This window comes from Pogonomyrmex barbatus, unplaced genomic scaffold (genome assembly GCF_055798465.1).
Source record: "Pogonomyrmex barbatus isolate J1 unplaced genomic scaffold, ASM5579846v1 scaffold2, whole genome shotgun sequence".
Taxonomy (NCBI): domain Eukaryota; kingdom Metazoa; phylum Arthropoda; class Insecta; order Hymenoptera; family Formicidae; genus Pogonomyrmex; species Pogonomyrmex barbatus.
Window position 1 is genome coordinate 444,039 of NW_028297116.1, and position 13,496 is coordinate 457,534.

The following is a 13,496-nucleotide window of genomic DNA, read 5'->3' on the forward strand; positions in this document are numbered from 1 at the left end:
ATATAAAAGAATGTTTCAATCAAAATGAGCACTTGCTCTTGTGTTCGATTAGTATATTCTTTTATATTAAAAAAATATACTAATTAAATGGTCAATATATTTTGAATCCTCTTTTATCAATGAAAGTGTCTGTAAGAAAGGCTTATAAACCTTTTGGAGATCGATTGTGTCGAAATTTTATTCAATAATTGTCTTGAAACAAGATGAAAATTACAAAAGTAAGGAAATTGATTAGAATATCTACATTTTTATATGACTGAAAGTTAATAAATTTCTTTACTTTTGTAATTTTCATCTTGTTTAAAGATACACAGTCGATTCTTGATTGACTGTAAACCATCTTTAGAGGCACTTTTATCAAAAGAAGAGGATTCAGAATATGAGCCCAAGCGCTCAAAACGATTATGCTTTTGAACGTATTTGTTAGTTGCTTTCAATAGAATTTTATTGCCTCGGAAGTTTTTTATGCGATTGGACTATTCCTTTAGAACTAAAAATATAATCCAATTACAGCACAGAATCTTTTCAACAATTGTAAAATAAGCGTTTTGTTGAACGCGATTGTGTTGTCTTCTGAACGCGTCTTCAGTTATTGGTATACACAGCTGAGCGTAAAGTAGAACGCAGAATATTACAATCAATGTACTCAAGTGTGGTGTATGTACATACAAATGTGTGTTGTGTGATACAGTGTATTCAATAAGTTATTATGTATATGTATTTATAATATTTGAAAATATGAAAGAGTTATAAAAATTTTACGCACCTACCTACGTAAGACTCAAAATGAAAAATATTCCTGATATCGCGTATAACTTTTAATTTATCGCATAAATTTTCTATCGTGATACGTATCATCTATGAAGTGAATATATTATCAATAGCTATATACAAATCGCACTTTGCCAAATCGAATATTAATCGTATTATCGTATCGCGTTACAAAATGGACAAGGAGACTAAAGAAAATCGAAGAGGTGATTTTTCAAAAGACACTAGTTTTTTTCAAATTACGAAGCAACGAGAAATAATATACGGAATGTTATGTTAATTTATACTTTTTTCTATTTTTTTTTTATATCTTTATTTTTGATATTGTGACTCATTTGTACTGAACTGTATAACATAAATAATTGTTTTATTCAATAATTTAATACAATATTTAATATAAAAATAATTTTATTTATTATGATTATAAAAAATACTTGCGATGAAAATATATTGCAGGTTACGTATATTTTTTTTATTAGAATAATATGTACATTTAGATATTTATCTTTTTTCATTTGTTCCAGACAGTGATTCAAATGAAGAGAAACAAAATATTTCATTGGCTCCATTAGAAGTAGAAGATCATTCTGAAATGGAGAAATTAGGCAGATATATAGCTAAAAAATTAAGACTTATTGATTTGTCAACCAATAATCATAGCGATGAATTACAACAGTCTGTTCTTTGTAAATTTGATTTAGATGGAATTGTTGAATATATTAAAGAAAAAGCGAATTGCAAAATTATTACTATGGCAGGTGCTGGAATCTCTACATGTACGTAAATATACATATATAATAAATATACATATATAAAATAAATATATAAAATTACATATAGTTCCGTATATAAATGATTGTTTCCTTTTGTTTCATAAAGGAGATAAACCTAACAAATATAATGTTAATTAAATTGTATTAATCTTTATTGTGAGCACAGTAATTACTTGCAAAAATTATCTACATATAACTTTCACAATATAAATATTTTAATATAAAAAAAATTATAAATTATTCTATTACTATTATATATGAATTACATATTTGTATCCAGTGATTCCTGAGATATTAGTAGATAGTATAATTTATTTGTACATATGCATGTGTGTGTGTATGTATATGTGTATATATATATATATATATATATATATTCTTTTTTTCTTTTTACAGCTGCTGGAATACCAGATTTTCGTTCTCCATCTAGTGGACTTTATCATAAATTAGATAAATATAATTTACCACATCCACAAGCTATTTTTGAACTAGAGTTTTTTATGAAAAATCCAGAACCATTCTTCACACTTGCAAAGGAATTACTTCCAGAAGGTTTCAATCCAACAAAGAGTCATTATTTTATTCGTTTACTATGGGAAAAGGGTCTTTTGTTACGGCATTATACACAAAATATTGATACTCTGGAACGTATAGCTGGATTACCATCTGACAAACTAGTGGAAGCTCACGGAACATTTCATACTGGTCATTGTCTTAAATGTCGAGAATCATATGAACTTCCATGGATGAAAGGTATACTTTTATAATATATGTCTGTTATTTAAATAGAAGATATAGATCTATATTAGAAACGGATGAAGAATAAAAATAGTATAATATTCTTTAAATATATTGTCTTATATTTTTATTAGTATTTTATTCACGAAACTTATAGTAGATATTTTGCAAAATTTCTTTTCAATAGAAATTTATCTATTTAAGTTCTTGATCACTCATCATGGATATCCGGATTGATGACGTCAGAAGCAAAAAAACATAATGAAAATTCTTATAAAATATATTAAAATGGAATTTAACTAATCAAGAATAATTGTCATAATTCAATTCTAGATATGTGGCTATTTATTGATTATTTCAAAAGGATAGTTTTTAGTATATTTTAGTATATTTTACAAGTTTGTTCTTAATTAAATATTATTTTATCAAAAATATTTCCATTTTAATATATTTTGCAAAAATTTTTATCATGTATTTTTTTTTATTTCTGATATCATAATTCGAAATGGCTGCAGTGACTCAGCAGGAGCCTTAAAATAATATATAATACAATACTATCAAGTATCTAAAATTGAATGTTTTAAATTCAAATATATGTACATATGATATTCACGTACATGTGTGTATGTGTGTATGTATACAATATACAAAAATTTCTTCCTATTTTTAATTAACTGAAATTTTTGAGTAGGCTTAAAATAAAAAAATGAGATATCGAGTGATTGATGAAATATTAATTATGATTTTAAATGACTAGAAAAAATAATAGAAGGCTTAATACCCAAATGCGACAAATGTGATGAAGGTGTTGTGAAACCTGACATAGTCTTTTTTGGTGAAATGCTACCCGAACGTTTTCAAATACTTGCTGATCAAGATTTTGTACAAGCTGATCTTTTAATTATTATGGGATCAAGTTTAGTAGTACAACCTTTTGCATCACTAGTAGATAGGTATGTATAAGCAATATAATTAAGAGTAATTCCATGAGAAGTATTATATAATATTAAAAATATTTAATATAAATTAAAAATTTATTTTTAAAATTATTAAAAATTTTATTTTTAAGGGTACGAGCTACTTGTCCTCGTCTACTTATCAACAATGAAAAAGTAGGTATGCAAGATCGTATATCGCGTTTCTTAGGATTACGGCAGGGCTTGGTATTTGATACGAAGAATGCGCACGGAGGACGCGACGTAGCTTGGTTAGGTGACTGCGACACAGGTTGCCAACTATTAGCAGATAAACTTGGCTGGGGGGTAAAATTTTTACATTTTTAATCCTATTTTTTGTTTTCTACTATTGTCAGTATAATTTAAAATATAAATTAATCATATCTTGATTTTATTCTATTTTTACAAATAGAACATAAAATTTTTTGTATAGAACAACCTGAAAACTAATTTATGATTTTAGGATGAATTGCAAGCCCTCATGCAAAGAGAACATGAAAATTTGAAGAAAGAAAAGGATAGTGGCAACTGATTGAATAATAATCGTTGATCTTTTCTCTAAAAAAATAAAAAAAATATAGTTTTATTAATATTTTGTCATTTGAAAAGAATAAGTTGAGAAGATAAAGTTTTATTTTAAGGAAAAAATAAAAAACATTGTTGAAACATGAAAATAAAATTTAGAATGTAATTAATAATATTTATTGAATATCTTATCAGTGTATTTTATTGCTTCTTACAAGCAAAAAAATGAATAAGTGACATGTTGATGTGTAGTCTTAGATACTGCTGCTGCTTGCTATCTTTCTTAAATATTTAGCACTTGATTTCTATACCATATAAGAGAAATCCAAGTGTATTATAAAAACATGAATTTTATAAAATCTATGTTTTGTAATATTGTAAATAAGAACAAAAGTGTTTTATTTTTTTTAATAGTTCATTTAAGCTTCTCAAATGTACATTGACAAATTAAAATAAAAAGATAATGTCTACAATATTTTATATGTTCCTATAACATTTTTTTATTGACAAAATTAATAAAATTAATAAAACTAACAAAAATTCTATTAATAAAATTAATATCCAATTGTAAGATATTATTTTTGTTGAGTAATTGTTAAGCGAGAATATGTGATGAATTTATTAATTTTTGGTTAATTAATTTATTAATCTTTTGGTTTTTATTTCAACATAAATGGCTTAATGATAACTTCATTAGCTTCTTGCTGATGCATTTGACCATCTCCAACGGCTGGCGCTGCTATCGATTCTCGACCGCAATATTTCAACTGAAAATTATAAAAATTATGAATTATAAAAAATAAATAATGAAATATTATACGCGCGCGCGCGTGCGTTTATATTATTACATCTTTATCGCGCACATAGGTCATAGAATTGCATTATTCTGCTGAGGAATTCATTTCAAATTCTAAATTCTAAATCCTTAAACCAATTTAAAAATAAACTAACATACAAAAATAGTATATTTGAGTCGCATTAAAATACACAACATATATAGTTGTAGTATTACAACATGTATATAACACTTATTGCTATTATATTAATATAATAAATGTACTTTAAATTGGCATTAATTTTTATCAAATTAATTTTTTGTAATAAAAAATTCTTTTTTTTATTACAAGAGTATATATACTTTTTATAGACACTTCTTTTTACTTTTTTTAAAAAGATAATTTTAATAGAGATTATATATAATAAGAATATGTTGTTTGATGAATTCTAGAAAAGTTGACTCTTATTAAAATTAAAATTAAAATTATTTAGTTTATTTAGTAATTAGTATAATTTAATAAATATTATCTGTTCTAAAGCTAACTATGCGTTCTTTTTTTTTTATTGTATGTTTACACATAAAATAATACCAAATTCGTGCAATTTAATGTAACTTACTCGTCGTCCACACAAATTCTCAAAACGTGGTTTAATAAAACTCCATGCACCCATATTTTGTGGCTCTTCTTGACTCCAAATAAAAGCTGAAAATACAGAAACATTATTATTTAATAATAATCTATTTTTAATACTGGATTAAGAAAAAGTCTTTTTACATGTACATAGCCGACAGATGGAGATCTGGTCGATTTTTCACGTGTGATGTATTAGGTTAAATATCATTGAAAAGGTGCTACTTCATATAACATTTCGAAATAGATTGATAGATTTAAACGATACTAACGCATTCAATTTGCATTGAAAATGAGCGAAAATCAGGAACATCTCCATTTTACACATTTTACTTTTTTATTATAAAAAAGGAAAGAACGCCGCGCAAGCTGTAGAAAAAAATTTGTCATGTTTATGGAGAGGATGCTCTAACTAGACAGATAGCAGCGAATTGGTTTCGCCGATTTCGAGATGGAAATTTCGATGTCAAAGATGCACCTCGTTCTGGTCGGCCTATTGTGGAAAATATAGATGAAATCTTCCAAAAAATTGAAGAAAATCGTCATGTCAGCAGCTACTTAGACATAGCTAAGGAGCTAAATATTGATCATAAAACCGTTTTGGGACACTTGCGCAAGGCTGGATACACAAAGAAGCTCGATGTTTGGGTGCCACATGATTTGACGGTAAAAAAATTTAATGGATCGGATTTCCATTTGCGAATCGCTGCTGAAACGAAACGAAATTGAGCCTTTTCTGAAGAGATTGATAACGGGCGATGAAAAGTGGATAACATATGATAATAAATAATGTTCGAAAAAGTCGTCGAAACGAGATGAGGCACCACAAACAATCGCAAAGCCAAATTGATATTGTGTGTTTGGTGGGATTGGAAAGGAGTCGTTCATTATGAATTGCTGCCGCCAGACAAAACGATTGATTCTGATCTCTACTGTCAACAACTAATGCGATTGGATCCAATCCATTCAGGAAAAGCGGCCAGAATTGATTAATGGAAAAGGCATTGTCTTCCATCATGACAACACTAGGCCATACACATCTTTGATGACTCGACGAAAATTAAGAGAGCTTGGCTGGGAAGTTTTAATACATCCACCGTATAGTCCTGATCTTATACCGTCGGATTATTATTTGTTTCGCTCTTTGCAGAATTCTCTTAATGGAGTAAATCTAACTTCAAAAGAGACCTGCGAAAATCACTTATCTCGATTTTTTAGCGAGAAATCACAGAAGTTCTACACCGACGGAATAATGGCTCTACCCGAAAAATGGCAAAAGGTCATCGATCAAAACGGCACATATTTGGTTTAATAAAAAGTTTATAAACAATTTAAAAAATATTTCAATTATGCTCCAACTTGTAAAAAAACTTTTTCCAATATTGTATTAACAATATTGTTTTTTTCACATTAATGTAACATTGTGTTTTGTATTAAATAATTATATTTCTCTACTTACTTTTCGCATGTTCATATTTTACAATTTCTTCTAGTAATTCCTGGATAGGAAATGGACATAAACTTTCTACTCTTATGATAGCTACATTCTTATTTCCAGAAGTTTCTCGATACTCATTAAGTGCGTAATAATGTTTTCCACTAACTAAAATGATTTTAGTTACGTCGGATTTTTCTACTTTATTATCACCTGTAAAATATATGTATCATATTCATATATATTTTTTAATTTGCTTATATATATTTCTTTTGTACTGACTTATTTTTATTATATTCTCATTATCTTTACTGTCTACTGTCATTAAAAGAAAATGAATATTTTGCAACATTTTATATGTCTGAAATAAAAATAAAACATGCAATGTCTACAACTCTATTTTTCATGAATATTTATCTTCATAACTATTTTTTGCATACCTTAAATAAAAAATGAATACTATGAAAGTTTTCTTGAAAATTTTCTTTTAATTTTGAATGAGAAAAGATTGGCATAATTGAAATAATATGTTAGAGTTCATTCTGCATATATTGCATATTGAAAAGGTAGATTTTTATATAATTATACTATATGTACATTGAATTATTTTCAGAAGAAATATAACATACCGATAACAGCTTTGAAACCTGTCTGAGGTTCAAAATCCGACAAGGGCGACACTGCTGCTGGATGACGCAATAAAATCTTAGGCCCTATTATGATCAAAGGTTTTCGATAATCCCTTATCATCTACAAATTTAAATTTTATTTATTCACAACTTTCATGAATATTTCTCCTAATATTTTGTGATTCTAATTTTTTCTCCTAATATTTTCATGAATATTTCTCTTAATATTTTGTGTTTCTAATTTTTTCTCTTACCTGTCTTCTTAATAAATGAAAATACTGTGCTGGTTCACTAGGATTTGCAATATGCATGTTAACATCATCACCATCAACACTATTCTCTTTACTGTCAGTTAATTGTAAGAATCTTTCGAGTCTACACGAACTATGTTCCGGACCTGCCCCATCATATCCGTGTGGTAAAAGCATTGTTAGACCACTACTTAGCATCCACTTTGCTTCTCCACTCGTTACATATGTATCAATAATGATTTGTGCCCCATTGAAGAAGTCTCCAAATTGAGCTTCCCAAATAGGTAATGTAAATGGTGATGCTATACTTAGACCATATTCGAAACCTAACACTGCTTCTTCCGATAGAATGCTGTTGGCTATTTCTAATTTTCCAGTTTGACCACTAATCATCGAATTCAGTGGAATGAAAATAGCTAGAAATTTATGTCTTAACAATAACAGCAATAATAATTATAATAAATAATAATAATTGTAATAATATCAATAATAGTTACATTAAATCTAAATAATATAAATATTCGGTTTATATCAAGATATACCTTCTGTCGACTGATCAACGAGCATTGCATGCCTGTGTGAAAAAGTGCCACGGCCCACATCCTGTCCGCTTAGTCTCACATTATATCCTTGATATAATAAAGAACCGATAGCTAATGCTTCAGCGGCCGACCAATCCAAAGCATTACCATTTTCAATTCTTTTTAGACGATTTTGAACATGATTTTTCAATAAATGTGGATGAATATCCTATGAGTACAAAAAAAATATTTTTATTGATTATATACAATATACGTGATGCTGGAAATATATCCATATATATATATATATATATATATATAGAATGTCTCATTTAATACAAAAATGAGGGGTATTCGACAATGCAGACTCTTTGACTACTTAATAAATTTTTTATTTTGTAAGTCTTAAATTTAAAATAATAAGTTATTTATAATCATAGTTAGTCCAATTACGTAATGAATGTAATCTTGATTGAAAAAATTAATTATGAATCATTGTCAGAATCAATAAAATCAAAGTAATCATCTTTAAGTAATTAACTTTTTATCATTTATATGTATAATCATTTGACTTAATATTTTATGAATATTCGTGCACTTTTAGTGTTCGTTTGTGTGTGGAATTAGATAGAAATTTTACTGCAAAATATGCTACAATTATAAACATAATCTAAATAAAATATATATTTATCTATTCTTACGAAGTTTGATGGCACTTGTACACTTCTTTGTCCCACGAATTGTAATAAATCTAAGTCGACGCCAGTATTCCATTGTGTTATATTGGGTCCAGCTTGTTTTATTTTTGTCCACTTTTCAGTTGGATGTATGACCGACTGTTCCGATATATTCTCTGTAGATTCTTTTAGAATCTTATTCAAACGTGTCGTATGATTTTCAACGATATTTTTAATACTTTCTCGAGTAAGAATGTTGGCATCTATTAGCTTCTGTACATATTGATCTGGTATAGATCTAAATTAAAAGATAAATCTCTATTAATCCGATATAATATATATATATATATATATAAATATACATATATATATATATATATATATATATATATAGAAGCCAGATTAACTTTTTTCGGTTTTAAATTGTTTATATATATATATATATATATAAACAAATTATTTAAAACTGAGAAAAGTTAATCTGGCTTCTATGTTTAATGAAATTAATTTTTCGATTGATATTGATATTAAACATTTTATACAAAATTTCTCTCTCGTAGTAAGCACTACATGTATCTCTTTTGAATTTTTATAATAATTTACGTATACTTACGGTCGATTTTGTATAATTTTATACATAAGAGGATTAGTAAATGTAGGATCATCTAATTCATTGTGACCCCATCTTCTGAAACAATTTAGATCAATAAATACATCCTTTCTGAATTGCCTTTGATATTTAAAAGCTATTTTTGTAGCCCGTACAACCATCTACAATATATTTTAAAGTCATTATTTTATTTTATAAGTCAAAATTTTATTTTTTATATTAGCGAATAGAAAAGAATTTTATTTCAAAAATATACCTCAGGATCGTCACCATTTACATGAATGACAGGTGCAGATATCATCTTTGCTAAATCTGTACAATATCTTGATGATCGACCTCTTGAAGATGGAGTTGTAAAACCTATTTGATTATTAATTACTAAATGAATTGTACCACCAATTTCAAAATGAGGCGTTTTGCTTAAAGCTAAACATTCCTGATTAACTCCTTGCCCTGGATAAGCGGCATCTCCATGTATCTAAATATTTTAAATATTGAATAATAATGTAAATAATAATAATGATTTTATTTTTAAATATAAAAGTAAATACAATAAGAAAAAAATAAATGCCAATTAAAAAGTTTTTTTTTAATATTCGTATAAAAAAAAGTTCTTTTAGAAACTAGATGTTTCCCATAGATAAATTTCTGGCCAAATTTGGTTAAAAATAAATCTGTCCTTTAAATTTATGTATCTAGAATTTTAAAAATAACAACTTGCAAAGTTTGTAAAATCCCTAAAGTAACGTACTTCATGCACACATACTTGTTACACACATTTTATTTTCTTAAATGGGGAACTCATACTTTTTATAACATATTCTTATAGCCGACATTGAAATATTTTTCAAACACTGGTTACAAACTTTTTTTTGATAAGAACTTATGTCTTCAAAGTTTAAATATTGCCAGCATTAACACTATGATCAATATGACCAATATGACGTACCAATCGCTCTTGACGAGAGCATGTGTGATGAGTTTAGCGCCTTTTTTGAAAAGGCTAATTTTAATAAGATTTATAACTTACTTGTACATTTATTACTTTATCGCTCCATTGCGCGTCTTTATTATCACCATATGCGGCTTCTTTAATCTCCTGCATGACTCCTCGTGTTTTTCCCATCGACACGGGATTTACTGTTTCCAAATGCGATGGATTTCGAAGCATGGTTACATGAAGATTCGTTTTGCCTATGTTAAGGTCGGTTGAGCTTACGAGATGGCTAATCACATCTCCGGTACATTTATCCGTCGCGTCCGAAAATTCAGACAAGCCTCGTAATTTACGAAATAATTTCTCCGGTGGGAAGTTCAGTAATCCCGTTAGTAGATTAAGACGGCCGCGATGTGCACCGCAAACAATCACGTGTTCCAAATTATCTAGAATAGATAATTAAATAGAATGATAACGTCAGTTAAGTAAATTTCTGCACGGATACTATTTTGCTATCAGAAAATTGCGTAGTCTGTTAAGAAAAATGATTTAGAAAAGATGATTTTCAAAGAGTATTTTTAATTGAGCTGAATGTTTATTAATTACCATAGGCACATAGTTTAAAAAACTCATGAAAGAAAGCCATCATACTCTCGGCTCCTTCTCCTCCATATCTCTTTAGACTGACAAATTTTTTTGCCAGAAAGTCGTCGAAAGCTTGACTCTTGAGCATTTCTGTGGCTATTGTTTTGCGCGTCTCATTGTTCAATGGCTCGGCTAAAATTTTTTCTACAGTTTCAGCAAACCATTCCCTTTCTTCTTCCGTCTACTCGAAATCAAAATTCCTTTATTAAATTCCGAGCAAGTTTTCTTAATCAATGTTTTATTAAGAAAACTTGCAATCATTGAATAAGAGAAAATGTAAATATATAATTTTTTCTAATAATCAAGTTTAATTCATAGAATTTATTAGTAAAAGATTTGAAAAAAAATATTTATTATCATTTTTTAAAAATTGTAGCAAAACAAAAGAAAAAAGCAGTATTAAAAGAAATGTGTTTAAAGTTTTATAATAAATTTTCAATTTTATTCTATTCATATAATAAAATGTATTTATTTGGGTCAAAATTGTCTCCAATTATTATAAATTAAGATATCAAAAATTTATTTAAAAATTAGACAGATCTATTTAAACTTATAAAACACGAAAATGGATCTTCTTTCAAAAAATTTCTTTCAAGATTTTCACGTGTATTGTTTTTCGTGTATTTCATTAAATGTTTAATGTTTAATGTTTTATACAAGATAGCGATTTTTCTATCAAAATTGATATTTAAATTATTCAGTACATTCAAATATCGATAATATCAATTAAATATTGTTTAAACTGATGAACATGCAGCATAATAACTTGTCCCACGAATCATTGCAATGTCATGCATTTTCCCGATTTAAATTTAATTTTTTTATGTCATGTAACTTAATTTTAAAGATTTTTCAAAGAAAAAAATTACCTCGAGGTAACTAAATTCAGTTCCAACGGTACCACTATAAGTAGCGTGTAAAAATCGAATGGCTTCGTCTATCGTTCCTTTATCTTTTTGCGTATACAAAATTCCACGAAAACGGACTTTATCTTGGAAATTTAATCCAAAATTTTTTGGCTGCAATTCAGATAATAATTGTGGCTTGCAGATTGAAATAGAATCTAAGTCGGCTTGTTTATGTCCATGAGTTCTGTATGCACTGACTAATCTATAAAAATTGCTTTGTCTCGTTCGTTCATCCAGATATTCTTTTGGCACTGAAAAAGTGATAATTATTCACATATTATGAATTTTAAATGTGAATAATATCAAATGAAATTGTAAATCGTTTCATTTTCTGTGAAAATTATACACTTTATTAACGTTAATATCTATGTATTTAACAAAATAATGCATTTTGATTTTACACAAATCAAATGTATTTCACGAACCGAGCTTTATTTACATCACATTTCTAACGTAGTAAAGTGAACAGGGCTGTGCAAAAAAATTTCAGGATCCTAGTAAAGAGGGACTTTTATTACTATTAAAAAACTAAAACTAATTAAAATTTATAACACTACCAATAAAAACAATAATCAGTACAAATAAAAAATAGTTGTACTTTCGATTAAAATTTCGATAAAATCCCTCTTGGCGCACCCTTTATTCCCACCCCCACTCATCATTTGCACCGCCCTGAAAATAAATTTCAAATGTAATAGCAACACGTAAGACAAACTTGAGTTCACTGTTCGATTTCACAATTTCTCTGGTGGAAATTAGTATTAAATTCATTATTACAGATTTGTTTATTTTTAATTTGATTTTATGTTTGTATCTGTATTTTTAGCATCATGAACGAAACGAACAAGACAAATATGCCTCACATGAATTACTTCTATAGCGAAAAAAATTAAATCCGTCATTTTCGATTCTTCAATAAATGAAATACCTTCGAAGTGCTTTCGTTGGTTCGGCCTGTAGCCGTAAACGCCATTTTCGCTGTGATACAATTTATCACTTGTGCAACAAGTCGGCCATCTCAATCTGACATACGAATTGTATTTCTTCAGCACGAATTTTTCAATTGCATACATCCTTCCAGCGAAGCGTCCTCACGACAATTATTGGTTCGACTGCTTTTACGCTACTCATCAAAACTGTTACTCATAAAATCATTTGCCCCCTCCATAATACTTTTTATAATATGTACAAACATCATATACAGTTTTAACTTCTTGCCTGTTCCTTATCTGTTTACGCTTCTCTATCTGTTTCGCTACATGGATTATCTTTCTGAAAAATATATAGACCTCACACGTACCGACCTCCTCATTACTTTCTTCTGTTGTATAACAGATAAATATCGAAATATCTATTATGAACATTTTAGCTATGAAAAAGAATTATTAAAATTAAATATTTCTAATTTTAATTTAAATGGCTGCTAGAAAAGAATTTAAAAATTTTACTAATTTTTATTATTTCTTGTGACAAATTAATAATTTTTTTTATAAAATAATCGTTTTAATAAGTGTTATGTATAAGTTTTAATAAGTGAAAGTGAAAGATTAAAATATACAATATTTCTAAAAGGTAAAAAAATTAAGTAATTTTCATTAAATGACTTTATTATTGGTAATTCTATATAGAATTTCTACAAGGCGTTTACATTATATTAAACTTATGCTAATAAAAATTTAATCCAGTTCTAATGGAGATCTATTATGGAGGT

General features: G+C 27.6%; 2 protein-coding genes across 6 annotated transcripts; one reads left to right on the top strand and one right to left on the bottom strand.

The window, feature by feature from the left end:
• The first annotated feature begins 582 nt into the window (after positions 1–582).
• Positions 583–4,238, top strand: Sirt2 (NAD-dependent protein deacylase sirtuin-2). Of its 4 annotated transcripts, none has more exons than XM_011636987.3 (6): positions 583–977; positions 1,296–1,547; positions 1,941–2,297; positions 3,040–3,235; positions 3,352–3,544; positions 3,702–4,238. In XM_011636987.3, exons 1-6 carry the CDS (start codon positions 947–949, stop codon positions 3,768–3,770), a joined length of 1,098 nt encoding a protein of 365 aa, XP_011635289.2. In that variant the 5' UTR covers positions 583–946; the 3' UTR covers positions 3,771–4,238. The 4 variants fall into 4 exon arrangements, with proteins under 4 accessions (XP_011635289.2, XP_088933451.1, XP_088933453.1 ...); XM_089077325.1 differs by having other exon boundaries at positions 1,300–1,547; XM_089077327.1 differs by having other exon boundaries at positions 583–774.
• LOC105426032 (2-oxoadipate dehydrogenase complex component E1) lies at positions 4,160–13,170 on the bottom strand. 2 transcript variants are annotated; one of them, XM_089077317.1, is made up of 13 exons: positions 12,714–13,170; positions 11,747–11,896; positions 10,839–11,058; positions 10,326–10,678; positions 9,552–9,773; positions 9,299–9,456; positions 8,710–8,983; positions 8,030–8,237; positions 7,491–7,903; positions 7,237–7,357; positions 6,632–6,820; positions 5,159–5,244; positions 4,160–4,530 (listed from the first exon to the last, which is right to left on the bottom strand). In XM_089077317.1, exons 1-13 carry the CDS (start codon positions 12,756–12,758, stop codon positions 4,423–4,425), a joined length of 2,547 nt encoding a protein of 848 aa, XP_088933443.1. In that variant the 5' UTR covers positions 12,759–13,170; the 3' UTR covers positions 4,160–4,422. The 2 variants fall into 2 exon arrangements, with proteins under 2 accessions (XP_088933443.1, XP_088933442.1); XM_089077316.1 differs by having other exon boundaries at positions 11,747–12,036.
• Between the last annotated feature and the right edge of the window lie 326 nt (positions 13,171–13,496).